Here is a 26,031-nt window from a genome sequence, read left to right as displayed (position 1 = left end):
ATACTGTCTTCAAAAGATACTTTATTTGACCTTTGCTTTCTCTGTCAGAAAAAGCACTGCTCCAGTCCTGGGTTCTGTCAGCTTTATTGAAAGACATAGTATAAATCTTGGTTGAGAAAGTTTTAGGATAGCATAGAGGCTATAGAGTTCAGTGGTGGCCTAAACATTGATAGGGAATTTGCTTGCAGCTGCTAAGCCACCTTCAGTCTGTCATCACAAATTCTTCTGTAACAGGTCCAGCTCCTTGATTCTTCTACTTTGCTTCTTGAAATAGGACATAGAAATAAAGTTTAGCTATTCAGATAGTTTCTGATGGAAAGTAGCCTGCTCTCATTCTTGTTTCAATTAAATGCTGATGATACTTGCATTCAGGGCAAGTTAAAGTAACCAATTCCACAAAATAGCATCTGAATGCTTTAATTATTTAGTGAATTATTATTATTTATTGAATACCACCCTATACCCAGAGATCTCAGGGTGGTTCAAAGAATAAGAAGCATTTTATATTGGTGGTAATTCAGTTTGAAACTCTGCATCAGTTGGATAATGCAAATCAGCATTTAAAAGTGACTTGAAATACCAAATGACAAAAATACTAAGGTAAGCAGTATAACAATTTGGTTGAAGCAACAGTTCTGATCAAATGTTGAATCTGTGTAGGACCATACCATACCATTGGTATGACCATAAAGCAATGAGACAAGAGTGTGATTCTATTATTATTTTACTATTATTATTTTACAAAACAACCTTTCAAAAGCATTTAATTATACAGTGCTAGTGCAATGCAAGTCACTCCACATTTTCCAGGAGCACAGGTGAATATTCTGCCTCATATATTTTTTAAGTATTAGACAATCCTGGTCCTTGCTGAATGAATTCAGGATGCTGAAGTTCCTTCTTTTCTTGCACTTTCAGAGTTGATCCCAGTCCCACAGTAATTTGTGTTCCATAACAGGAACATCTATTGGCGTTTGCCTCAAGCACTACCTGTTGAGAGGCATCAGCATTCAATGAAATTTTAAGATCTGGTCAGCGCTTTCAGGTACAACAGTCCCTCTCTTTCCCAAAGAGTTGCCAGCACTTCACCATTTTCTTTAGTTTAGCCAGATTAGGTTTAGGCTGAAGCGGAAAAAAGAACATTAATGACTTGGTCACACATACCTTAACTCAAAGAAAATAATCCAATAATATTGCTTATAAAATCCTGTACAAATTGATATTTAAATGGAGAGTACCCTCCGAGTTTACTTTTTGTTTTTCTGCAAAATTAATTAAAACTTGTTATACAATTATCATGAACAGTGCTTGTTTCTACTTGCCTGAGAGTAAGCCCCACTGAACTCAATATGACTTACATCTGAGTAGACATTGTATAGGATTGCACTGGAAAAGATCTGCAAGAAATGTATTCTTGCCTGGTCCTGTTCAAAAATCCACATGGACATGGATGTTCAGTTCTGATTCCTCATGTGTTCCTTTACAGGTATTATTCAAAAAGCTAAATCTTATTTTGAAAAGGCCTTTATAGTAGTAGTTCACATAGGACTTCAACTGAACTAATTCTCAGATGAGATGCTGGATAGTTTTTGCACATTATTAAATCTCTCTATCCAAATTTGAAGTAAACCACATCGGGAAGGTTCTACCCTAAAAGGTTGCATGTAATATATACACATACAGAAGAAGAAAACTGAAGTAGTGTGTTCTACCCAGGCAAACTTGATGGTTAGTATGAAATTTCTGTTAGGATAGGTACACTCAGTCACCATATCCTGTGTATTTTGTCTGCTGAATGTAATACCTGGCTTTCCTGCTGCAAGTGATCTACATCAGCAAGAGGCAGCATTGAAGGTCTCCCATGAGCACACTGAAAAGGTAACTGACAACATGACAAAGCTTCCATAAGATGGCAGCTCTCTTCCAAAGTCAAGCTGTGATTGAACTTAATAGCACCTGAAAAAAGAAGAGGCTGGATGGAGTAACTCTACAAGAAGGGCAGCTCTTTCCTAGCCATGAAGTTGCATAAAAGGAGAGGGACCTCCCCCCAAAAAAGCTCTATAACTACGGCAACCAACAGCACACAATTTGCAACTCATACCTGTAGTAAAACCCGTTTTTTGCCCGTGAGGGTGAGGAAGAAACAATAGCTGTGAAAATCAAAGGCAGATTTCTCTCCACATTTCGGCTTGTGTATGCAAGTTTTTCACAGAATACACATGACATCATCCACACAACAACACCCTCCTCATCAAAATGCCATTTCATTCCCCACTCCCCCATTACTGTTCATGGGGAGTTCGCTTCGGATCCTCCATGAAAATGGTAAATCTGGATTAAATGGAAAAACAACATGGGATGGCATTTTGATAAGGATGATGCTTTTTAGATGAAGCGCAAAACTTGCATGCATGAGCAGCACTGAGTTCACAGTAAACTGATATACGGAAGCACAGTTTCAGTATGAAACATCAGAGATCCCTGCTCTGCTTTTAATGAAAACTACACCTGTCCTCTCTGAAAGTGTGAGGAAGGTTTCTGTAGAAGAAAGGTGGCCCAAGATAAACAATGCTTTCCTTACCATGGCAAGCCTGGGAAGCCAGCACCTTCAGAATTGTTAGAGGCAGTGTCCCTCGTGCCCCTCCTGTGGATTGCAGAAGCTGAAAAACAACAATTGTTTCTAAAGACAACTAAGAATGAAAAGTCACAGCAACTAGAGATAGTGAGGTCCCAGGTGGTCCATATAACCTTGCCTTTCTCATGCCATACTCTGCACCAGCAGTCAACTAGGCATATCCACGCTTCCTGTTGCCCTGCTGCTTTCACTAGGTGAAACCCCTCTTTAGCACTCAATCAGAGCAAACAGCAATTCAGCTTTTCCCCTGGATTCACATTGGCTCCAATTTAGTACTAAAGAGCAGTCTTTCCCCGGGAAAGGAGCAGGGCAAGGGTAAAACTGCTCAGACATGGCACAAGTGGAGGTGTGGACAAGCTCTAAATTTGAAACAATTCACTGTTGCATCCAAGCATTAGACTCCTTCCTCAGCAAGGAGGGGGGAGTGCTCAGCAGAGAGCTCCCTTTAAGGATTTTGCTCCCAGTCCCCTTCATAATCCTGGGGGTGGTTACTAACTGTTTTCCTTCTCCTAGTAAAAAATCTCATTCAAGTGTAAGTTGTGAACAGCCCTTAGGCTGTTACAGACTGTTGGTTCCTTTAACAAGGGAATATGAATTCTCCCCTGGTTATTTTAGAACCCTACACAATAAAAGAACAATTTATGTGGAGCACTGTATATCCCCCCCCCCCTTTTCCATGTAACAAAAGCTTGTACTGTACCACAGATTCTCCAGTGAAAGGCCATTTGTGGTTTAAACATACATGGTTATTTATTTACTGATGCATCTGCTCCCTTCTAGACACTGTTTTGTTACTGTGTTTATTTTGGGAGCTTCACTATTTCTGGGCTGTGTTGTTTTAGAATCTCAAAGAAGGGGGTGAACTGCCGTCTAGCAATGGCAAGAGTGAAGAATGTACATTTGCTTTGAAACAGTTAGATGTCACAGGCCCAAGGACAGCATGATGCGGCTGCTCTCTTTCTTCCAACTCCTCCCCAAGCATAGAGGGAGGGCTGGCTTTTCTTATCCTCCTGTTCTGGCCACTGGTGGGAAGGAGTCTGCCCCAACCTCAGGATTCCAAAACATGCAGATGGAAATTCAATATGCTTTCCGACTTTAGGAGGGTAATGTGCGAGTCATGTCTAATTCATACAGCTCTTCTTTATAAACCACACATACCCACACACACCATACCTCAGTTTCCTCTCGAATGAACTCCTAAAAAAATACAAAAGATACAGATCAGACAAATGAGGTTATGTTCTTTTCTCACCCTCACAAACAAAATATCTGTCCTTCAAAAAGGGATTATCAAAACCATGGTAACAAAAAAAAACAACAACAAAAAAAAAAACAGAATACAAAGGATCTATACATGCCCATTTCAGCACACCAGATGTCTCAGAGAAAAGTATGTGGATGGAACTAAGAAGCCCATTATGTAGTAAACTTGCAGATATAATGTTAAATTTATTGTGCTTTAATTAGTTATTATAAACTGCCCTGGAAATTTTGAATTGAAAGATGATACAGAAATGTTTCAAAATAAATTAATGGGTAGTAGTCAACTAAGTTTACTTGGAGTACACCCACTGGAATTAATGGACCTAACTTAGTCATGTTCATTAATTTCAATGGGTCCACTCTGATTAAAACTTGGTTGACTATCAGCCTTAATGGATTTTCATGCATGAGTATGACTGCAGTTTCCCCAAACCCATCTTGCCAATTACAATGGAAAATAGGCTAAGCAAATCCTAGGTATAAAATGCTCTGCAGGTTTAAGTATAATTTCTATATATTTGGATGTTAAATATATTAGGATTAGGCTGCTATCTGTATGAAGCAGCTAATACATCTGCAGAGTAAATAACCTATCCACTTTAGGTAAGAATTATTAGCAAGCTGTTCCAGTCTGCCTGATCAAGACCTGTCTGTAACACTGCGAAAGCTCAGGAAAAACTTAACTGATATAGTGGAAACAATACTGAAAGATCATGCTTTAATCTGGTAGCATCTCTGAATAGAATTTTCCTCATACGTCTTCCAATATTTTTATTCTCCTCACCATTCCAGATCCTCAGAGTCTATGCCTAATGTGCAACATAATCCACATGTGGAAACAGTTTTCAAATACAGATCTCCAAAGTGGATGCGTACAGAAGAAACATAACCTATAACCAGACAACACATACCCAGCTTCTGCTGCACCCTCTCACAGTTACCTACAGTCATTAAATGTGAATGTAATTCCCCAACTACATTAATTACATTATTTCCCTTAAAAGTGCGGCCTTGGCTGTCATTCAGTGCATTTTGTAATAACTCTGGTTATTACAGAATGTCAAAAACTGAATGTGCAATTCTTCCACAGTAAGCAAGATGGTATGTGTGCCAACACACACACAAACCAACTTGGAGGAAAGGCAACTGTTAATTCGCTTCTTTGTCAGAAAGAGTACCCACTCACAAGTCTCAATAGGCCAAGTTGAGGAAAGCAAACCTATCTCTGTCAACAACATAAGACTTCCAATACAACTGTACGAAGTGCTGCATTGACAACCTGTAATAATAATAATAATAATAATAATAATAATAATAATAATAATAATAATAATTTATTATTTGTACCCCGCCCATCTGGCTGGGTTTCCCCAGCCACTCTGGGCGGCTTCTAACAAAGATGAAAAATACACTAAAATGTCACATATTAAAAACTTTCCTGAACAGGGCTGCCTTAAGATGTCTTCTGAATGTCAGGTAGTTGTTTATCGCTTTGACATCTGATGGGAGGGTGTTCCACAGGGCGGGCGCCACTACCGAGAAGGCCCTCTGCCTGGTTCCCTGTAACTTGGCCTCTCGCAGTGAGGGAACCGCCAGAAGGCCCTCGGAGCTGGACCTCAGTGTCCGGGCAGAACGATGGGGGAGGAGACGCTCCTTCAGATATACTGGACCGAGGCCGTTTAGGGCTTAAAAGGTCAGCACCAACACTTTGAATTGTGCTCGGAAACGTACTGGGAGCCAATGTAGGTCTTTCAAGACTGGTGTTATATGGTCTCGGCGGCCGCTCCTAGTCACCAGTCTAGCTGCCGCATTCTGGATTAGTTGTAGTTTCTGGGTCACCTTCAAAGGTAGCCCCACGTAGAGCGCATTGCAGTAGTCCAAGCGGGAGATAACCAGAGCATGCACCACTCTGGCGAGACAGTCTGCAGGCAGATAGGGTCTCAGCCTACGTACCAGATGGAGCTGGTAAACAGCTGCCCTGGATACAGATTTGACCTGTGCTTCCATGGACAGCTGTGAGTCCAAAATGACTCCCAGGCTGCGCACCTGGTCCTTCAGGGGCACAGTTACCCCATTCAGGACCAGGGAATCCTCCACACCTGCCCGCCTCCTGTCCCCCCAAAACAGTACTTCTGTCTTGTCAGGATTCAACCTCAATCTGTTAGCCGCCATCCATCCTCCAACCGTCTCCAGACACTCACACAGGACCTTCACCGCCTTCACTGGTTCTGATTTAAAAGAGAGGTAGAGCTGGGTATCATCCGCATACTGATGAACACCCAGCCCAAACCTCCTGATGATCTCTCCCAGTGGCTGCATGTAAATGTTGAAAAGCATGGGGGAGAGGACCGAACCCTGAGGCACCCCACAAGTGAGAGCCCAGGGGTCTGAACACTCATCCCCCACCATCACTTTCTGAACACAGCCCAGGAGGAAGGAGCGGAACCACTGTATGACAGGCGTGCCTGGAGTTGTTCAGCAACCGCTCACTCAGTCACCTTGCCCAAGAATGGAAGATTTGAGACTGGGCGATAATTGGCCATCGTGGCCGCATCTAAAGATGGTTTTTTTAAGAAGCGGTTTAATAACCGCCTCTTTCAGCGGGTCTGGGAAGGCTTCCTCATGGAGTGAAGCATTCACCACCCCACGAAGCCCATCGCCCAGTCCTTCCCGGCTAGCTTTTATAAGCCAGGATGGGCAAGGATCCAGGAGACAGGTGGTTGACTTCACTCGTCCAAGCAGCCTGTCCACATCCTCGGAGGTAACAGATTGGAATAGATCCCACACAACTTGACTAGACAGGACTCTAGCACTCTCCCGCCCTGGCCCTGCTCCCACGGTGGAGTCTACTTCTTCCCGAATCTGAGCGATTTTATCTGCAAAAAAACTTTGCAAAATCATTGCAGGAGATCATGTGGCCCGTACTGGGCCCCGATGTCGCAGGTGGTTCCGCTAAATTGTGAACCACCTGAAAAAGTCTCCTGCTGCTGTTTTCTGCAGATGCAATAGAGGCGGCGAAGAAATTCTTCTTCACCGTCGCTATCGCCACTTGGTAGGCTCGACGTTAAGCTCTAACCTGTGTCCGGTCAGATTCGGAATGAGTTATCCGCCACCAGCGCTGTAGCCGTCTCAACGATTGTTTCATAGAATCATAGAATCATAGGGTTGGAAGAGACCACAAGGGCCATCGAGTCCAACCCCCTGCCAAGCAGGAAACACCATCAGAGCACTCCTGACATATGGTTGTCAAGCCTCTGCTTAAAGACCTCCAAAGAAGGAGACTCCACCACACTCCTTGGCAGCAAATTCCACTGTCGAACAGCTCTTACTGTCAGGAAGTTCTTCCTAATGTTTAGGTGGAATCTTTTTTCTTGTAGTTTGGAACCATTGCTCCGTGTCCGCTTCTCTGGAGCAGCAGAAAACAACCTTTCTCCCTCCTCTATGTGACATCCTTTTATATATTTGAACATGGCTATCATATCACCCCTTAACCTCCTCTTCTCCAGGCTAAACATGCCCAGCTCCCTTAGCCGTTCCTCATAAGGCATCGTTTCCAGGCCTTTGACCATTTTGGTTGCCCTCCTCTGGACACGTTCCAGTTTGTCAATGTCCTTCTTGAACTGTGGTGCCCAGAACTGGACACAGTACTCCAGGTTTCATTGCCCTCAGATCCGTGGAAAACCACAGGGCTCTCCGGGCTCCATGCAATCAGAGAGGGCGCTTCGGAGCCAAACAGTCAATAGCCCTGGTTAACTCCACATTCCAGCGGGCCACCAGGGAATCGGCTAAAAGGCCATCAACATGGGATAAAGCATCCCCTACCACTCTCTGGAAACCATTTGGATCCATTAAGTGGCGGGGGCGGACCATCTGAATCGGTCCCACCTCCCTGCAGAGGGGATGGGTCGCAGAAAAGTCCAGTTGCACCAGGAAGTGATCTGACCATGGCACTTCTTTCGTTTCGCTTTTACTTAGTGTCAGATCACCAACATCCATAGAGGTAAACACCAGGTCCAAGGCTATGGGTTGGGCCAGACTTATTCAGGGACAGCCCTATGGAGGCTATGCTTTCCACGAAGTCCGGAGCAGCCCCTTGTAAGGTCATGTAGGCATGGATGTTAAAATCCCCTAGGACAACCAAGCTAGGTGTCTCCAGGAGAACATCCGCCACAACCTGAAGCAGCTCGGGCAGGGAATCCTTGGTGCAGCGGGGAGGTCGGTACACCAAAAGGAATCCTGTATTGCCCCTATTGCCCAACTTCCAGAACATGCACTCGGAAAACTGGGTCTTCCCAATAAGACGCCTGGTGCAAACTAATGACTTCCTAAAAATCACTGCAACCCCCCCTCCCCGCCCACATGACCTGGGTTGCTGTGCGTAAGAGAAACCTGGTGGACAAGCGGTGGCAAGGACAGGCCCATCTGCTTCATCCAACCAAGTCTCTGTTACACATGCCAGGTCAAGTCCTCCATCCATGATCAAGTCATGGATGGCAGTGGTCTTATGAATCATTGACCTGGCATTGCACAGCAGCACCTTCAGGTCATGTGGGTATCCCTTGCTGATTCTAGTATCCATCCGGTCAGGACCAGACCCGGAGGCAGGGATAGTCCTCAGACAACGACCTGTGAGAGTTCAGAACTTAACTGGTTAAGTGTTCTGAGATGTGCGTCACTTTCTGACGTCAGCTTGGAAGTTGGGAGGAGTCTGGGAGGAGACTGTACTTGTTGTTCTCTCTGTGTGTCTTGAGAGAGACGGACATGTTTTACCATGGCTGAAAGAAGCCCCGGTCTTATATGGGCTGAAATGTTCCAATAAAGAGCTGTAAATAGACAAACCTGTCTGTGTATGCTTGCATGGAGAAAAGGAGAAAAAGACTGCTTTACACCGCTGTATGCTACTCTGCTAAGCTGTGGCTAAAGAGACAGCAGAATTTGTTGCGCAGCTAGGAAGGAAGTGTGCCAGACGCTGTAAATCACTGATTGGGATCGTAAAGAAATCAGTGGCCACGGCTCTACGATCAAGCTCCAAAGATCGTTATCTCTGACAGGTTATGGAAGGTCAGTCAACGCTCGTAAAACAGTCGGCTTTGAGCTACTGGAATGCTTTGAAGCTAGCCGGAGGTTGGAGGCTGCATTCCGTGAGTCTAGCCTGATGCCGGGAAGCAGAGGGAGTTTTTGCCTGCTTCTGAGAGGCAAGAGAGCTGCTGAGAGACAGAGCTAAACGCTGGGAGCAGCTGAAATCGTTCCTCCATGGAAGGGTTAGCCGGAGCAGCTAAGCCGTTTCTCCACGTACAGGAGCCGGAGCAGCTGGTACTGAGTAAGTACAGCTTGTGGGGCACCTTGGGAGAACGGGAGAATATGGCAGAGAGCCAGGACATTCCGGTGGAGAAGCTCACTTTAAAAAGTTGGGCAACCTGGAGCAGAAGAATAAGGGGCTGGTTCCTGGTCCATGGGCTTTGGGAAGGAAGCCAGAGGGAGCCAAAAGCACCACCCCTTAGCTGGGAAGACAGCCAGCAGAAAATGCTTCAGAGAGAGCTGGATATGCTCAGAGCATGCGTTCATGCATCGCTGAGGCCTCATTTGGAGGGTGTACAGTCAGCAAGGGCTGCCTGGGATGTGCTGAAGGGCTTGTGTGAAGCTTCAGCAGAAGGCCAGAGCCCTGGAGACGCTGGACTGGCAGGCCCATTTCCCGATGTATCGGCCTCTAGGAGCGCTGGTGAGCTGATCGGGGGGGCGAAGAGTTCCAAAGGCAAGTTTAAGAAACTTTCCACAGGAAGTGCTGGAGCGGAGAGGAGCTTCAGAGGCAGCTTCAGAAGGGGCGAGGCTGGTGGGAGGCGCCGTTCCAGGAGAAGGAAGGCCAGGCCAGCTGGGAGGAGCCCCGGGCAGTGTTTTTCCACTGGAGTTCAACATCTGCGTTGCAGTTGCCCCCACCGGAGCACAGAGCCGAGGCAGGATGTTGTGAAGGACACTTCTCATGGGAATCAGGCGGGTTTCCATGGCAACAAGCCTGGCCAGGCAGGAAGACGTGCAGGTGGGCGACGTGGTGAACAACAGGAAGAGTCTTATCAAGTCACTGCTAGCATGGCTTTGTTTGAAGACAGCCGTGTGGAGCTGAATCTTGTTATTGACTCTGCAGCCAACCGCAACATGGTTCCAGAGACCCCTGCAGTCGAGATGTGGAATTGCACGGCAGTTCCAAAAGGACAGGGACAGACTGTTAAGTTTGCAAATGGACAAAGAGCTAAAATTTCTAAGTTTGCTAATGCCTATCTTTCTGTTTTTCAGGAAAGGATGGAGTTTTGTATTGTCCCAGAGGTGCATCACTGTTTGTTATCTGTACCTTATTTGTTGAAAAAAAGGGTTTCAGGTTTGTTTCCAGGATGATGTCTGCACAATCTCCAAAGGGGAGAGGGTACTTGCCAAGGTTAAGAAGGGGCAGAATGATCTTTTCGTTCTTAAAACGTCTCTTGGGGGTGAGGGGAAGGTTGAGAGAGCACAGGCGCAGCGTGCTACAGTTCCCACTCATGTTCAATGTGCTTGTGCATGGCATCAGAGGACCAATCATAGTCCTGTAGAGGATTTGCAGGTTTTACCTGAGGTTACCAGAGGGTGTAAAATTAGAAATTGTAAAAGTGCCGTTAATTGCGCCACTTGCAAGCAGGCGAAGAAGAAAGGGTGCAGTTACCCAAAGGTGGAACGGGTAACCACTAAACCTTTTCAGCTGGTACACATAGATCTGTTCGATTCTGTCAGGGAACAGAGTCTAGGGGGGGCCAGGTATCTGCTAACGTTTCAGGATGATTTTTCGCAGAGCACCTGGACTCACGGTCTCAAATCCAGGGAGGATGCAGCACAGCTGATCAGGAGCTGGATTGAGGGGGTGGAACTAAGGTTCTCCACCAAGGTGAAAGCAATCATCAGTGACAGAAATGCTAGGTACACTGGTTCTGCTTTGCAGCAGTTCTTTCACAAAAGAGGGATAAGTTACACAGTTACTTCACCCAGTAAGAGGGGGGTGGCAGAGCTGAGGAGTGAAGCTCTGGTTAAGGCTGCACAGGTAATGCTAACGGAAGCTAGGTTACCTCCAAAGTTTTGGCTGGAGGCAGTCCGATGTGTGTCTTTCACCTGGAATCGTGTCTACAACTCACTGGTAGGTGACATACCGTACTCTTTGTTGAATGGCAGAAAACCCCAGGTTCACTTTCTGCGCAAGTTTGGATCTCCTGCGGTTGTCCCTGTGCCTAAGGCTTTGCAAGGGCCAGATGGAGCCAAAGTCCAGAAAATGATCTTCTGTGGGTATGAGCCAGACGCTCGTGCATGGAGATTTGCTTACCCGTCAGGTGATCAGAGTAAGGTGCTGATCAGTAAACACGCTGAGTTCTTTGAGCAGGATGAAAGGCCAAAGATTTCTGCACAGCGTGATGTTCTTACAGAATGTCTCTCTGATCAAGAGGACAGTTCTGTTGAGGAGGAAGGAGAGGCTGAGTCTGCTGATGACGATCAGGTCACTGACCAAGGTCAGGAGCAGGATGGGGCGTCTCCACGAGTTGTTAGAAAAGGACAGCCCAAGAGTGAGCCTAGTTCTCCTGTGAGTGTAATGGAAAGGATTCGAAGACGCTTTAAGTCAGAGGGGGAATCCCGTGATGCAGAGGTCACACCTGCTGGTGACAGTGAGCCAGAGGAAACACCAGAGTTTGTGCCCAGGCGATCCAGTCGCACAACCAAGGGTATTCCACCTGAGAGGTACCAGTCCACAGGTGCGTGGGTAAGTTTCGCACAGTGCGATTCTGAGAGTTGTGAGGTGGTTCCACAGATGCCTAACAGGTACTCCAAGGGAGGGCGCTAGGCATTGGGGAAGGGATTGATCTCACAGGGTGTTGCTGAAGATGTTACACAGGTCTTGTCAGAAAGCAACGCAAGGGGGTGTGTGAGAGTTCAGAACTTAACTGGTTAAGTGTTCTGAGATGTGCGTCACTTTCTGACGTCAGCTTGGAAGTTGGGAGGAGTCTGGGAGGAGACTGTACTTGTTGTTCTCTCTGTGTGTCTTGAGAGAGACGGACATGTTTTACCATGGCTGAAAGAAGCCCCGGTCTTATATGGGCTGAAATGTTCCAATAAAGAGCTGTAAATAGACAAACCTGTCTGTGTATGCTTGCATGGAGAAAAGGAGAAAAAGACTGCTTTACACCGCTGTATGCTACTCTGCTAAGCTGTGGCTAAAGAGACAGCAGAATTTGTTGCGCAGCTAGGAAGGAAGTGTGCCGGACGCTGTAAATCACTGATTGGGATCGTAAAGAAATCAGTGGCCACGGCTCTACGATCAAGCTCCAAAGATCGTTATCTCTGACACGACCAAACCTGCCTCCTCTGTAATGACATGGTCTGGTCTTAGCGTAACTCCTCCTCCTACCCGTGATCACTGAGATCGGTTGTCCCAGTGCATCCCCCCCTGTGGAACCCACAAAGCAATCCTGAGGTTGAAACGACTCAGAAATCATACATGGTAAATGAGGACATCTGGTTTCTGAAAAGTCATACAAGCTCTGAACTGATCTCTAGCCTGTTTCTTAAATTAAAAAGTGACAAATATGAGGCTGTATTCCCCAAATGTCTCAACAAATGAAAATGATTTGTAAAAATGTTACATGGAAAAAATACGAGAGACATTACACATACTTCTGTAAAACAAGAAAATCTTAAACAAATAAATAAATAAATAAGAAAGAGAGAGAGAGAGATCATTACAAGATGCTAGATGGCATATTAAAAGGTGCTAGGTGGGTAAGAGATAGGACGATATTTCCTATCCAACATGCCTTTTCACCCATCATTTTTAATTTTTGTTGTTTCTTGCATTTCTTTCTCCCATTCAATGAGGTGGATGAAGTTAGGAAAAAGTCTTTCTTTTTGTGTATAAAATTTGGTGCCCTTTGACCAAGCAGTAAACGTTTTTTATATGATTACTCTCAAAAAAAAAAAAAAAATTATCAGTGGATTATTTCATCTTATTGTATATTTATTAATAAGAGATGTTTTCATTAGCCTATTGTTTATATAACTATTTACATGTTGTTCTGCCTTGTAAATGCTCGTGAATTAGGTAAACTTTCTGAAGTTGTAAGCTGCTTTGAGCATTATCTATGATGAAAAAACAGCATACAAATAAACAATGATGACACATGAAAAAAATATGAGGCTGTAGTGGGTGGCATGGTAGTGCTGCTCACCTGGCCCCCTACAGCTGAGTTGCAGCTTGTGGCGTTTGCCTCCTAGGTGGGTCATAAGGAAAGGGTTAAATGAGTGTGAAGTGATTGGCCAGTGGAAACTGATAGGAGGAGTTAGAGTTAGAGTGGTTGAAAAGTGAGTTGAGAGTTGCGAGTTGGAGAAGGAAGAGGGAGGAATAGTCTGTGTGTTGGTCGAGTTGTGTGGTGAGAGAGTGAGAGGAATTGTTTGGTGGAGTCAGATAGTTAGTTGGAATAATCAGTTTGAAGTTGTTAGGAACGAATAGGACAGTTAAGGAAATAAGATTAAGAAACTGACAAGAAAAATTAACTGAAACCATAAGCTTGTTCATGCCTATAAATAAACTTGATTATTTGTTAATGTTAACAATTGACTGGACTCTGTGTGAGAGAACCAGGTTGGTGGCAGCGAAGAAAGCAATTACAGTGGTGGCACAGGGTAAATAGACTGTCAAACGTCTGGGGACCCTGTGTGATCACCACACAGCTGTTTGCCCAGAAGGTGAGGGAGAGGGGCAAGGTGGCACAAAGGTTGGTGCAGTGCGGAGCCAATCTGCCACACCAAGCGGTGCATTTGCACCACACCAACCTCTCCAGCTGGCAAGCAGCAGTGACTCCACTGTCAGGAGGTCCATCCCACCACGCTGTCTGTTACTGGTGCAGGGTGCCACATAAGAGTTCTCCCACACTTCATGGTATCTTTCTGTTTTCAGGACTTCGTATAGGCTCCTAGTTATGCAGGGCAGGGAACAAGAGTAATTGCAATACAGACAGGACTTCCAAGCAACTTGCTGCCGATCGTTATTATAGAGCAGACATAGTAAATTATTCACATCCACATATCACCTGCACAATGCTCTTCATCACTGTCTGCCTGCCACGGCGCAATTCATTGGCCTCTTTCTCCACAAAACACAGTGGCACTTTCCCAATAAGAATCTGAGAACGATTGTTCTCTGGAAAGGATACTTCAAGGCCTAAGTCCTCCAGACTTTTTTGGCAGCACCTAGAAATAAAAAAGGAAGCACAAGATTCTGAACTGGAAGATCAGCCCTGTTTATTCCTTTCCACCCAGTGCACAAACTCCCAAACTACAATTACTGCACTTTCTTAAAAAGAAACACAGTATAATCAAGGATCAGCACAATCATTTGCTGATATACTTTATTTACAAAAAAAAAAAGAAAAAAAAAAGTGAGAAATCATTCTCTGGAGGAGCAGAGTTTCTGTTATAGAGCACTACTCATTGTTCAGTTCAGGAAAAAAAGTTTATGATTAAACAGCAAATGAACTTGTATTTGAACCTATCTTTTTAGATTGTAAATTTTATTATGATTTATGGTCAAAACATACCCTCTTACACCACAACCAAATAAATGTTTATTCAGAAGTAAGTTGCTTATTTCCAGGTCAGTGGATATAGTATGGTTTCTTTAAAGTTTGAATATTATTTATTTGTGTAGCTGAAGACATTGCAAAAGATTAAAAATGTAAAACAGAATAAAAGCAGAACAGAATACATTACACAGTTAAAATAAGTATTAAAACCAAACTTTCTGTCAGATAAGAGTTTTCTCCATTGAAGAATTTAGCTTATCATCCCCACAAACTTTTCTCCTTAAAATTGTCGCTTTAAAGGCAAAAGAAGCCACTTTTTCAGAAGTGTTGGGGGGCCTGTACCCTAATAAAGTTTAATGTAATACTCAATTGATCTCCAACTGGGAGATTTAAATACTTGAACAAGACTGCTCTTCAGTCCTTGGAGCTACATTGGCTGCCAGTGTGTGTCCAGGCCTAATTTAAGGTGCTGGTCTGTCTTATCCTTGTGAATCTGTGTTATTCTTGGTTTTAGAAATAATTGATTTTTGATAACTTGTAGTTTTTATTGTTGTAAGCTGCTTTGGATGGACTTAAACCAGAAAAAGCTGCGTGTGTTTTAAAAGAGAAATAAAAAGCACAGCCAATTCACAGTCTGGCTAATACCAACCATAAGAGTCTCCTCTGCTCCTCTGTTATCTCAATCTCCAATGGGGGGCAAACAGTGGAGGCCAGCAGTTTCTTCTTGCCCAATTTTTCTGGTTGCTTCTCATAGGAATCTGATAACAACAAATGCACTGTTATCTATATTATATATAAGAAATGTACCTTACTGCCTCATCCTACAGCCCTATGTTTTAGAATGCAACATGCATGCAGTTTGAAGTATTTTCTTCAGCAGTGGACGGGGGACCTATAATATTAAGAACTGAATATTCTCTATTTTCAACCACAAGCTTGTTCATGAGACATGAGGATTCCCAGCCAGTATCAACCATGGCCATCCGAATAGGTAACAATTATAATTTCCTTTAACGCATGACCCACCCAAAAAATAGCCAAGCAAGCTGTTACAAGTATAGTGACTCCATTTAAATCCTTTAGCAAACACTTTTTGCAGTCCCAAGGGCTTTTCACATTCTTGAGCAATTTTCGCTGCCAGGCTACAACCAGAAAAGTTTCTCTTGGACTCTTCCCTGTAGAAAATTCATAACTCTTGTTGACAAGGAGGTCAATGAACTGTTATAGGCACAATGGACTGCTGCTGTGTTCTACTGAGTTGTGGCCAGAATCTCCTGAGGCTTGAAAAATACACATCCCTTGTTGGACAGAGGAGATTATTCACAATCAGCTAAAAAAATGGGATGTAAAGAAAAATCAAAAGAAGCCAATGTTGGGGATGCTAGTTCTCACAATGAAACTGATCCTATATTTTCATTCTCTACAATTAACTGACATACGTCACAACAAATCTAATACAGATTTGCATCAGAAAAGGAAGAAAGCTGCTCTTTTTTTTTAACCACCTGTAACTATACCTGTAATAAGTTGCTCTAGGCGGATACGCTCATGGGCTGCATGCTGATCCACCAGCACTAAGAGATTTCCACCTAGATCAAAAGCATCATACAAAATTCAGCATATAAACTTGTGCTACTATTTTCTTTTGATCTCATCTCATCCAATAGAATAAATACAAATTTTCTGAGCATATGCTGGAAATTTTTTTTAAAAAGAGGAGATATTATCTTATATGTCATGCAGCAAAAAAGTATCAAGGAAGAAGATAAAATGCATAATAGTTTCTGTTATCGTTTAAGAGATTCTTTTAAATCCCATTTTTGAAAAACTAAATTATGTCAAAGGCTTGGTATGGGGAAAACCCCCCACCAAGGAAGTAACTTCTTACATACAAGCTGTGGCAATAATATTGTGTGCAAAAGATTGGAGATAACAAAGAATACTGTAAGTAAAAGAATAGCTAAAAAATGTTTAGATTGGGCATTAATGGAAAACCTGTTATATTACTTTCAAGCACTAGAAAAAAGAAAATTGCAGTATTTTTACACATTACTTCCCCAATCAAAGAGCTATCTTAAGAGGTTTTAAGGTGTTAATATTGTATAGTCTACTCTCGATGCAAGGTTAAATAGGTTCTCTTTTGATATGTTCTACAGATGAATTCAATAAAAGTCTATTCTACACACTAATTTATGAATTAGCAATCGTTATTTGAATCTACATCATATCATTAAGATATTTTGTAGATTTGTCTTATTGATCAGGGGTTGGGAACCTCCAGCATGCAGACCAATCCTGCCCCACAAGGGGGATCCAATTTGGCCCACAAGACCATCTTCCCCAGGTCACCCCCATTGGGCCATCAGCTGACAACATTGGTGACATCAACTGAGAGGCTGGATGATGGAGTTTAGTCTTGCACTGCCTGTGTGCCCCATTCCCAGCACGGAACAGGATCGTGCAGCCAAGGGAACAGCATTTAATTTCTGCTCTTCAACTGAGGAGTAGAGATTAAAGTCTTCTCAAAAGCAACATGGCCCAGGATGCCAGCCTAGAAATGCCATTACTGGCTCAATATGAAAAGAGTTATGTCATTGTCCCGGGTAAAGCCAAGTTCTACAAAAGCTGCAAAACCCCATTACTCAGAGGAAGTAGCATTCTTACCTGTGTCTTCATTCTCATCAGCCGTAGTATTTATTAAACAAGCAATAAATTTATTGTCCACTTGATTAAGAACCTGTAACACATTCAGTTGACTATTCATTAAAACTTGCAAATAAATCTATAATAACTGTATAATAATTCAACAAAGATGGGACGCAGGTGACGCTGTGGGTTAAACCACAGAGCCTAGGACTTGCCGATCAGAAGGTCGGCGGTTCGAATCCCCGCGACAGGATGAGCTCCTGTTGCTCGGTCCCAGCTCCTGCCAACCTAGCAGTTCGAAAGCACATCAAAGTGCAAGTAGATAAATAGGTACTGCTCTGGCGGGAAGGTAAACGGTGTTTCCATGCGCTGCTCTGGTTCACCAGAAGCGGCTTAGTCATGCTGGCCACATGACCCGGAAGCTATACGCCGGCTCCCTTGGCCAATAAAGCAAGATGAGCGCTGCAACCCCAGAGTCGGCCATGACTGGACCTAATGGTCAGGGGTCCCTTTTTAATTCAACAAAAATATTTCACTAGTTCAACAATTTGTTGACATACACCAATAAAACATTCTTTGCTAACAACAGCTATTAACTACTGCACTGTCTGTATCTTTCCAACTCAAAAGAAATGTTTTGTGCAAATTGTTAGCATATTTACCTGCACTGAATCAATCATCTTCTTGGTGAACCTATATGGGTACAGGATATTATGGATTTTCACAGCAAGATTATCAGCTTGCCCACTGCTCACATTAAGAGCAACCTATAAAACATATAATCAAAATTAACTTATTAGGATGTCCGCTGGAACAACAAATATCAGAACTCAAAATCATATGAACAATTGTTTTTAAACAATGCTCTTCATAACAGAACTCAAAGTCCCATTTAAATAGTATTGACATGGGTGTTTCCCACACCATCTTGCAAACCTCTGTGGGACGCTAAATAAAGTTGTAACATCAACAGTGTGCAGTCCTTCTGGTCAAGATAAGTGGGTTTTTTGCAGCAATCTTACCCAAAACATTTAAATTGGTCCCACTGATATTTGAGAAGCGATGTGGTCACCTACTCTAGTATCTGCATTTTGTTGTATTTGGAGTGGATGCAATGAGCTAGTAAAACTATCACCCACTATTATTGTCACCTTACACAGATGCTTAATGTCTACATCAGTTTGAGATGATAACGATAATGATGGAAGCTATCCCTTACTGGACTGAAGCTTGAAGCTGATGTTATTTTTTAAAAGGCAACAGCAGAAGGTTTGCTACTTTGACTTGACTACTGCCAAGTTAAAATATGAATATAACCTAATGGGCATAGTGTATACTTTCCATCACTGACCAACTACTTCTATATATTTACTTGAAAGAAGTTTCCTTGAAGCTCAGTTGGACTCAGTTTCAAATAAATACCTTTATTCTAAAGATAGCCATATCCCTCATGAGTAAAGAAACTTAATTTAAATGAGCAATAAGTGCAATGGATAATACTATAGCTTCCCTATGACATTATAGAATCCAGTTAGTCCTACAAGAATAATCACATTGCACTATTTACATTGCCAGAGATAACTGAAAACTGTGCTATAAACCATTTAGCTTATAACTAGGGGACAGTGCTTTATCCTCAAGTCAAGATTGTTGTTTTGGTAATCTAAGCAGGGCCTATAAAAGCAATTTGGCTTCCAAATGAAACAGGATAAGCTTTTGGAAAAGTTTGAACAAAAATACCACCAATTTCCAAATTGCATGAAGGACTTGTAGACTCAATAAGCATAAGAGGCGTGAGTGGTAAGTTTTTGGACAGTTCCATGAATCTATATAACAATTATTATCTCAGTCCAAAAATCACAAGTCAACATAAAACAGAAGCAAATCCCAATAATTAATGGTGACGCAATTGCACCCACCTCTGGAAAGTGAGCAAACACAGGATTGTCCCATTCAGAAAACAAGGACTGGAGAGATTCTCCTTGCGTATCTAGAAGAGAATATATGCAAAGTATTGAAACTATGGGGGTTGGTTCATATTTTTTTCATCTACAAGTTAAGATAATATCCAGGTAGAAAAAGCACACTGCCCATTATGACATTTGAGATTTTATTTTATCACATCTGCACAAGATTAGAAAACCACTTCACTGCACTATTTATATAGAAGGGTACAAAGCAAAGTTTGTATCCCCAAACCGCTGCTTAAGTAGCTCTGTCACCTTTAGGTGAGATTGTTAAAAGGTCAGGATCTTCCTCCAGTGTGTGTTTTAGTACAACAATCTGCCCTGCCTTGAAATGTTAAAGAGGGCTTGAAGTAAGTTGCTCATTCCTACTAGAGAAAACACATACCAGAACAATGATTCACCTTTCCTTGATTCATAAAGATCTCAAAAATTAAATATGGTGTCATTTCCAGACGAGAACTAGGACAATCAGAAGAAAGGGATTAATTTTCCTCTTCAAATCACTGTTGTTTACATAGAAGTAGGCACTGCATGCTATCCACATTTTAATTGACTTTGATCCTTAAAAAAGTTATTTCCAATTCCACATGTCAAGTGATTCATACAAGTCCCATTGTTAACAGACCTTGAATCACTCCAAGTTCCTGTTGGGACAGCTGGCAGAATTCTTTGGTTTGTTATTATTTAACATAGTACTCTATGTCCTGGCCTACCTCTGAAATCTTGGCTTGCTAAACTCCTCTCTTGCTGAGGTCTTGGAAGGAAGGGCACAATAAGCTCACTTCTAAATGGGTGGCATCTGCACTGAAACCCTAAATACCCAACAAAAGAATTACTTCTATAGATGTGCTTACAAGGGCTAGTCTACAAAAATGTCCACTTGCTGTTTTTATTATAAAAGGATCAATAGGTGATTAGCATAATACAAAACATTAAAGAATCACATCAGTGCAACACTGTAATGATGGAGAAATAAGATTTAGTCAACATTTTATGAATTACGAAAGACACATCAGCAAGGAGACCTGCATATAAACTGTTCAGAAATAAAAGAACAGTGGTTTTCAGCAGGGAGTGGGGGGGGTGGGGGTGGGGAAGAAACTCCCAAGTGCTTGAAGGAAAATTCATTCCAGGCCCAACATGTTTCAGGGGCATGTTTTGAACAGTTCTCATCAAGTGCATAAAAACACTGATGACAATTCTTGTTCAGAGAATGTATTCCCTCTCCCTTGAAGGACTGTTCCAAAAGGTGTTGAGACTGAAATAAATATTTTTTTCCAACACCTGGACTTTCTTCCTCCCTCTCCCCCTACTGCCTATCCTGCTACAGGTGGTTACATGGTTTTGTGCTTACAGAATCACAGAACTGAAGGGGGTCATCTCGCCCAACCTCCTGCAATGCAGGAATCACAACTAAATAATCCCTGACAATAAGCAAACCTGAAAAAACACTGTGAACTTACCACTCTCCATGACAACGTTTACAGCCACTGTGCTTATATCTTTAGTACATATAGCCTGAGGTTCCTCGCTTGGAGCAGTATAGGTGCTCAGTCCACTCAGTTTGTTGATGTATACCATCCTACCCAAGGAAGCATCAAACTGCTGAAACCATTCAGAATGATGCAGCTGTGGCTCTTCCTCCTCAGCTGCACTTGAGTCATCTGCAGCATCCTCTGTATTGCCAGTCAAGTTCACATTTTGCAGTCCAGAGGCTTTCCCAGCTTGCTTTATAAATCCATCCACAATGCCTGTATTTTCACAGGAGCCTTCAGAATCAGCCTCTTTATTGGACAAAGCTAAACTTCTGTTTGGGGAAACTGCATATTCCCCATCAGTGTCAATGAAACAATGGCTAAGAGTATCTTCCGCGTTCCCAGGTCTTGTGCTAGAGATTCCTACAGGATCATCCTGCTCATCAGAGGCTGAAGCAGAGAGAAAACTCTCTGCTCCTGTTTTTCTTGGGGAAATTTGAGGTATTTGGCAAGCACTCTGCAAAAGATTATTTTGAGATAGGTGGTCATGTCTGACTTCATCTTTTTGGCTTGAATGTGCTTGGGATTGTTCTGAAGTATGCCCTAGAGGTTCTGTAGTTAAAGTTTCTATAAGGCAGTCCTTCATTCTAGATACTTTAGAGGCAAGTGTTCCTGTGAAGTTAGTGTCAGAAAGAGGTTTATTTTTTATCTGAGAGTATTCTGTCAGTGTCAGAGGACTCTCCCTTATTTGAACAGCTTCTCCATGTAATAGACTTTCTTTTATGGAGTGCTGAGATCTTTCTAAAGAAAAAAGGCAATCATGACCACTGTTATTGGACACAAAATGTTCCTTAGTTGGAATTTCACAAGTACTAGAGTTCTGAAAATTTGTATTCTCATTAGTGGGATACCTGCCACAGGCTGGCCTTTTAACCTCACTCTTTTCTGCATCAGTTGTTGGCGTACTCTTTACGTTCCCATAATGTCTTCTGAATCTATCTAATGACCCCAGCTTTGGATGCAAGCTTAGTTTTGTAAAGCCACAGGATCTAGGCCTAACTGAAGGATCAATCATTTCCCTAGTCCCAGTTGCACTGTCTAGATGATGAACAGGACCTGAAGGTGCCTTATAAATAAATTCTTTGCCATGTGATGTTACAAAGTCAACACTACCATGTGGAGGAAAAGAAACTACCTCATTCTTTTGACCTGACATGTTCTTCTTCCTCATACATTTGTTTCCAATGGCAGCACTGGTCCTCAAGTTTTCTTCAGCACTTGGAGTTTTCTCTGAAAACTCTAGCTTTTTTCCAAATATATCCTTGGCACTTATTGGACCCAGTTGTGTCTGTCTGTCTAATGAACTGTTAATTTCTGTTGTTTTGTGAGGTGGCAGATTTTGCATCAGATGTGTTATAAGGCCTGTGGAACACAACTTAATTTTTTTCCTTCCCATTACCACTTCTCCATTGACATTTGATCCTGCAGACGGTTCCCTACCTGTCACTGGCTTATATTTTCCTATCAATCCGTGTCCAAGAAGAGATTCACCTTCAAACTCATTAACATCTTCCATAGCTTCAATATGTCTCAGAGTGACAGTGCTGGGGTTACTTTCCTGAAGGGCTCTGTCTTGTTGCCTGTTTGCACAGTTATCATGTTTCTCAGTACAAAGTGAAGTAGAAGCATACTTGTCTATTTCTAAAGCAACTGTCCTGTCCTGTTCGCCGATTTCTTCTGGACACTTGGAACTAATTGGCTCAACAGGGAGATTATCCGAAATGTTTGATTCTTGGTGTAGGTTACCCAACTTTGGCAAGCTGGGAATTGTGCCATTTTTGTCAGGCAGAAGATTCTTCACATTACTGCTACTCAGATCATGAACAGGTTCAGTGCTAGTCAAATCTGAGCCAGCATCTATTCCCTCCAAATTGTTAGTTGGTGCTGTGTGGTCTGTTGTCTTATTTTCATGAATTAATTTCCTTTTGACAGACTTTGACTGCAGATTAAACATTTCATAAGAATCCACAATATTATCAGAAGCTCTCTTGAAACTCTCCTGCAAGTCCTTCTCCTCAAGGAGAGATGGATGTAAATCTACAGTTTTAACTAAACAAAAGTCATTGTTTTCATTAAATTCCTTAACGTCTTCACCACACAGCTCAATAAATAAATGTTCTCGCTTTAAAAAATATTTTACTCCTTCCTCAATGCAATCTAGGAGAGCATTCCAGTTGTGAAACTCTATTAGAGTTTTTGCAGGTTCCAAACAGACATCATACGCATCATATGGACATTTCACATTGATAATAAAGACTCCATAGAGCTCTGGGCCAGAGCGCTGACGAGCAGGACTTGAAGTCGAAGACCCACTTTTTGTCTTACATATAATGCTTTGTTTTCTTAATAAAAAGTCAATAAGTTTATGCAATCTTGTTTTTAATACCAATCTATTATTCACATATAGAAACTGAATATTCTTATTGTAATGCCCTTCAGAACTGATAAAACCACTTATCTCGAATACTGCAGATTTATAATTTATTTCTCGTAATTTCTGGGATCTACCTAGATCATAAATCTGAGAAAACCGAGATCGTGTATCTTTTGTCTTTGGTAACTGAAGCACCATTGAACAGGAAGCATCATTCCTTAAAGAAAATGAGATGGAGGGATGAATAAGTGAAAGAGCCTCTACTTTATGCCTCACTCTCTCAAATTCCAGTCTGGAATCCATGCACTTTCTTCTCACAGGTAATTGGTGGAATAAATTGTATGCAGTCACTGTTGTTCCAGCACTTGGTCTATTCAATTCTGTTTCAGAGACTTCCAGTCCTTTTCCATTGTGAAAAAGTTTCAGGAAGGTTTTTGCTACCTTATTTGTCTTGGATGATATTTCCAATATACTGGCCATGTTTGCTATGCTTGCCAAAGCTTCTCCACGGAAGCCATAAAACTTTAGATTTTCTAGGTCTTCCACTGAGTAGCATTTACTGGTAAAATACCTATTTCCCACTTTGTTGAGGTCATCTCTTCCCATCCCACTGCCATTATCCACCACCTGGACTTTAAAAGTTTCCATATCCAATCGGACAGCCACACATGTTGCTTTAGCATCTATGCTGTTAAGGACAAGCTCTTCAACACACTGGCCTAGTGAGTTGATGGACACTCCAGACCGCAAGCTGGTTTGCACTTCTTCAGCCAAGCATTTGATCATCACAAAAGTGGAAGGATGAAAACCTCAGGAGACTGGTATGTACTGCCGCTTTCTTTGAATCCCCTATAAGAAAACAGAGTGAAAACAACCAAAAGCTTAATAGATATATTTAGCCAGATGCCTCATAAATTCCTTAACATTTCCCTAGTTTGTTTCCATGGTCATTCTTTTTGCCTTACAGCACAATCCTATATTTGCCTACTCTTAAGTAAGCCTCATAGAGTCAAATGGTGCTTAGTCCCAGTTTGCAGCATTTGTCAACAAAATTCAGTTCTCTTTTTGGAAAAGTTCAGCAATTGCAGAATAGCTCCATTTGTTTCTAAGTTGATTCAACACTTCTTTATGTTCTGTCCAAACCATATGAACATGCACATATACACAAAATTCAAAGCCATCAATGCCAAAGCTAAATTATGACAAATAACTGATTTTTGGTGAATTCAACATGTGGTTTCACAAGTTGAAAACAACACACATATACACACAGGATTGTGTCAACTTAATATGAGTGAAATTGAGCATAACTGCTGGACACTAATGCAGAGTGCCATAATTTAGCTGGCACACAGATGGTAATAAGTAACCAAGTAACACAAACATTGTGCTTATTACAAATGTTCTAGATGGGGGCTTAATATTGTAAATGGGGCATTAGCAACATTTTTAACCTACTGGATTTTCCACAGAAAGGGTAAATCTAGGGAAAAATTATGCTCTGGTATTTTCATGCGAATAACATTTCATGGATGCTGCAAAAATAAATAAAAAAAGAGAACTGATTCCACAATAAACACTTATCTGGAAGCACCCAAAAACTGTACAGTCCATTCAGACTAGTTACACACAGAAAGAAGCTAGTGTGGTGCTGGCTTTGAGAGGATGCATAAAGTTAAAAAATGAAAAAGGAAGCACCAGCTAGCCACCGCTTCCTTTGCTTCTTGGTTACTGCAATGCCAACTCCCATTGCTTGGACCAGTATTTGCAGAGCAGGTATAGAGTCATTGTTAAAATACTGGCTGAAGCACAAGTTCAAAACTATCCTCAGTTTTGACACTCACTTAGGAGATCTTGGGCCAGTCAGCCAATCTCAGTCTATCCCATTTCATGGGACTGCTATTGTGCCAACCAGGGTTTGAGAAATAAAATACAGTACATGAGTACCTAAAAAGATTTGAATAAAGCAAACGCACTTTTAAAATACAGTACAATTAAAACCCCTTATGAAGCGATTCCAGCTGATGAGGGGAAAGGGGGGAGGATATATACCCGCCTCTTTGCCTCAACTAAAGCAAGACTTTGGGGTGACCAAAGCTGGAGAGAAAAGCAGGTGCTCCAGACTTTATAAAGACAAAGTAGAAAGCGGTTGGTCTGCCCCGGGTAAACCACTGGCTGGACTGTCTCCTCCCTCCTTGCATCCCAGGCGTGCTCGCAACAGACCCGCTTCTCTTCCTCGCTCCGCCTCCCGCAACCGGACAAGGCACCAATCCACATCCGTGGCAGCCAAATCGACTTGCATCTCCCGCCGCCTCAGCTGGTGAAATTCACTGTCAGACACCACCTGAAAACTCGACGGCGGCAGCGCTGAGGAAGGAGGCCTGTCGTTGTTGTTGTTGCTGCTGCTCAACAGCCACCGGCGAAAGCATCGGGACACCGATTCCCAGCGTACAGAAACACGTTGCAATGCACCCTGGGTATTGTAGTCTTTTCGAAGCTCTCATTCGCCAGCCCCGCTGGTAGGATCCTTGGTGTTTGCCGCACAGAGTCTGTGTTGGACGTCTCTGGGGCGCTCCTAATGAAGGGCCGATAAGTCAGCCCTGCAAAAGCGGCGTGGAATAAGTAGCAGCAAAAGAAATCTCTGTAGGCAAGGGAGCGAAGGAACTCAGAAAATTTGTTTCTAGCGCTGTGCAAATTTGCATTCTTTCCATCCGATGAACTGGGCTCTATGCCATGAAAGCTGATAACATAATAAAATTTATTAGCCTTTAAGGTGCAATGATAGTGTTTTAGCTGAACAGACTAATACAGCTGCCTCTGTGAAAATTATTCAGAGGCCAAAGCAAATCAGGGGATAAATGTTGGGTTTGAAACACACAGGTTGGAGCCTTTTTTGTGCTCTTTAAATTCATCAGATCTGAGCATTAGCTATATAGCCTTCTCAATGCAGTACAGACTGCATACACATGAAGTGTTTGTAAACCAGTTTTATATGGATAGGCTCCACTGTTAAGAATATAAGAGCCTT

General features: G+C 42.5%; 1 protein-coding gene across 4 annotated transcripts; it reads right to left on the bottom strand.

Annotated features, from left to right (window-relative positions):
* Position 1: 1 nt before the first annotated feature.
* On the bottom strand, positions 2 to 25,488 carry MLH3 (mutL homolog 3). Of its 4 annotated transcripts, none has more exons than XM_081858560.1 (13): positions 25,348 to 25,467; positions 20,558 to 23,852; positions 19,808 to 19,906; positions 19,047 to 19,117; positions 17,790 to 17,894; positions 17,146 to 17,218; positions 15,999 to 16,070; positions 15,131 to 15,239; positions 13,990 to 14,149; positions 3,809 to 3,832; positions 2,582 to 2,660; positions 1,805 to 1,956; positions 2 to 1,122 (listed from the first exon to the last, which is right to left on the bottom strand). In XM_081858560.1, the coding sequence occupies exons 2-13, from the start codon at positions 23,787 to 23,789 to the stop codon at positions 1,042 to 1,044; spliced, it is 4,257 nt and encodes a 1,418-aa protein (XP_081714686.1). In that variant the 5' UTR covers positions 23,790 to 23,852; positions 25,348 to 25,467; the 3' UTR covers positions 2 to 1,041. The 4 variants fall into 4 exon arrangements, with proteins under 4 accessions (XP_081714686.1, XP_081714685.1, XP_081714687.1 ...); XM_081858559.1 differs by having other exon boundaries at positions 25,227 to 25,465; XM_081858561.1 differs by lacking the exon at positions 19,808 to 19,906 and having other exon boundaries at positions 25,227 to 25,452.
* Between the last annotated feature and the right edge of the window lie 543 nt (positions 25,489 to 26,031).

Source organism: Podarcis erhardii, assembly GCF_964252035.2.
Source record: "Podarcis erhardii genome assembly, chromosome: 1".
NCBI classification, from domain to species: domain Eukaryota; kingdom Metazoa; phylum Chordata; class Lepidosauria; order Squamata; family Lacertidae; genus Podarcis; species Podarcis erhardii.
Note: the sequence above shows the minus strand (reverse complement) of the source record. Positions and strands in the feature narration are given on the sequence as shown.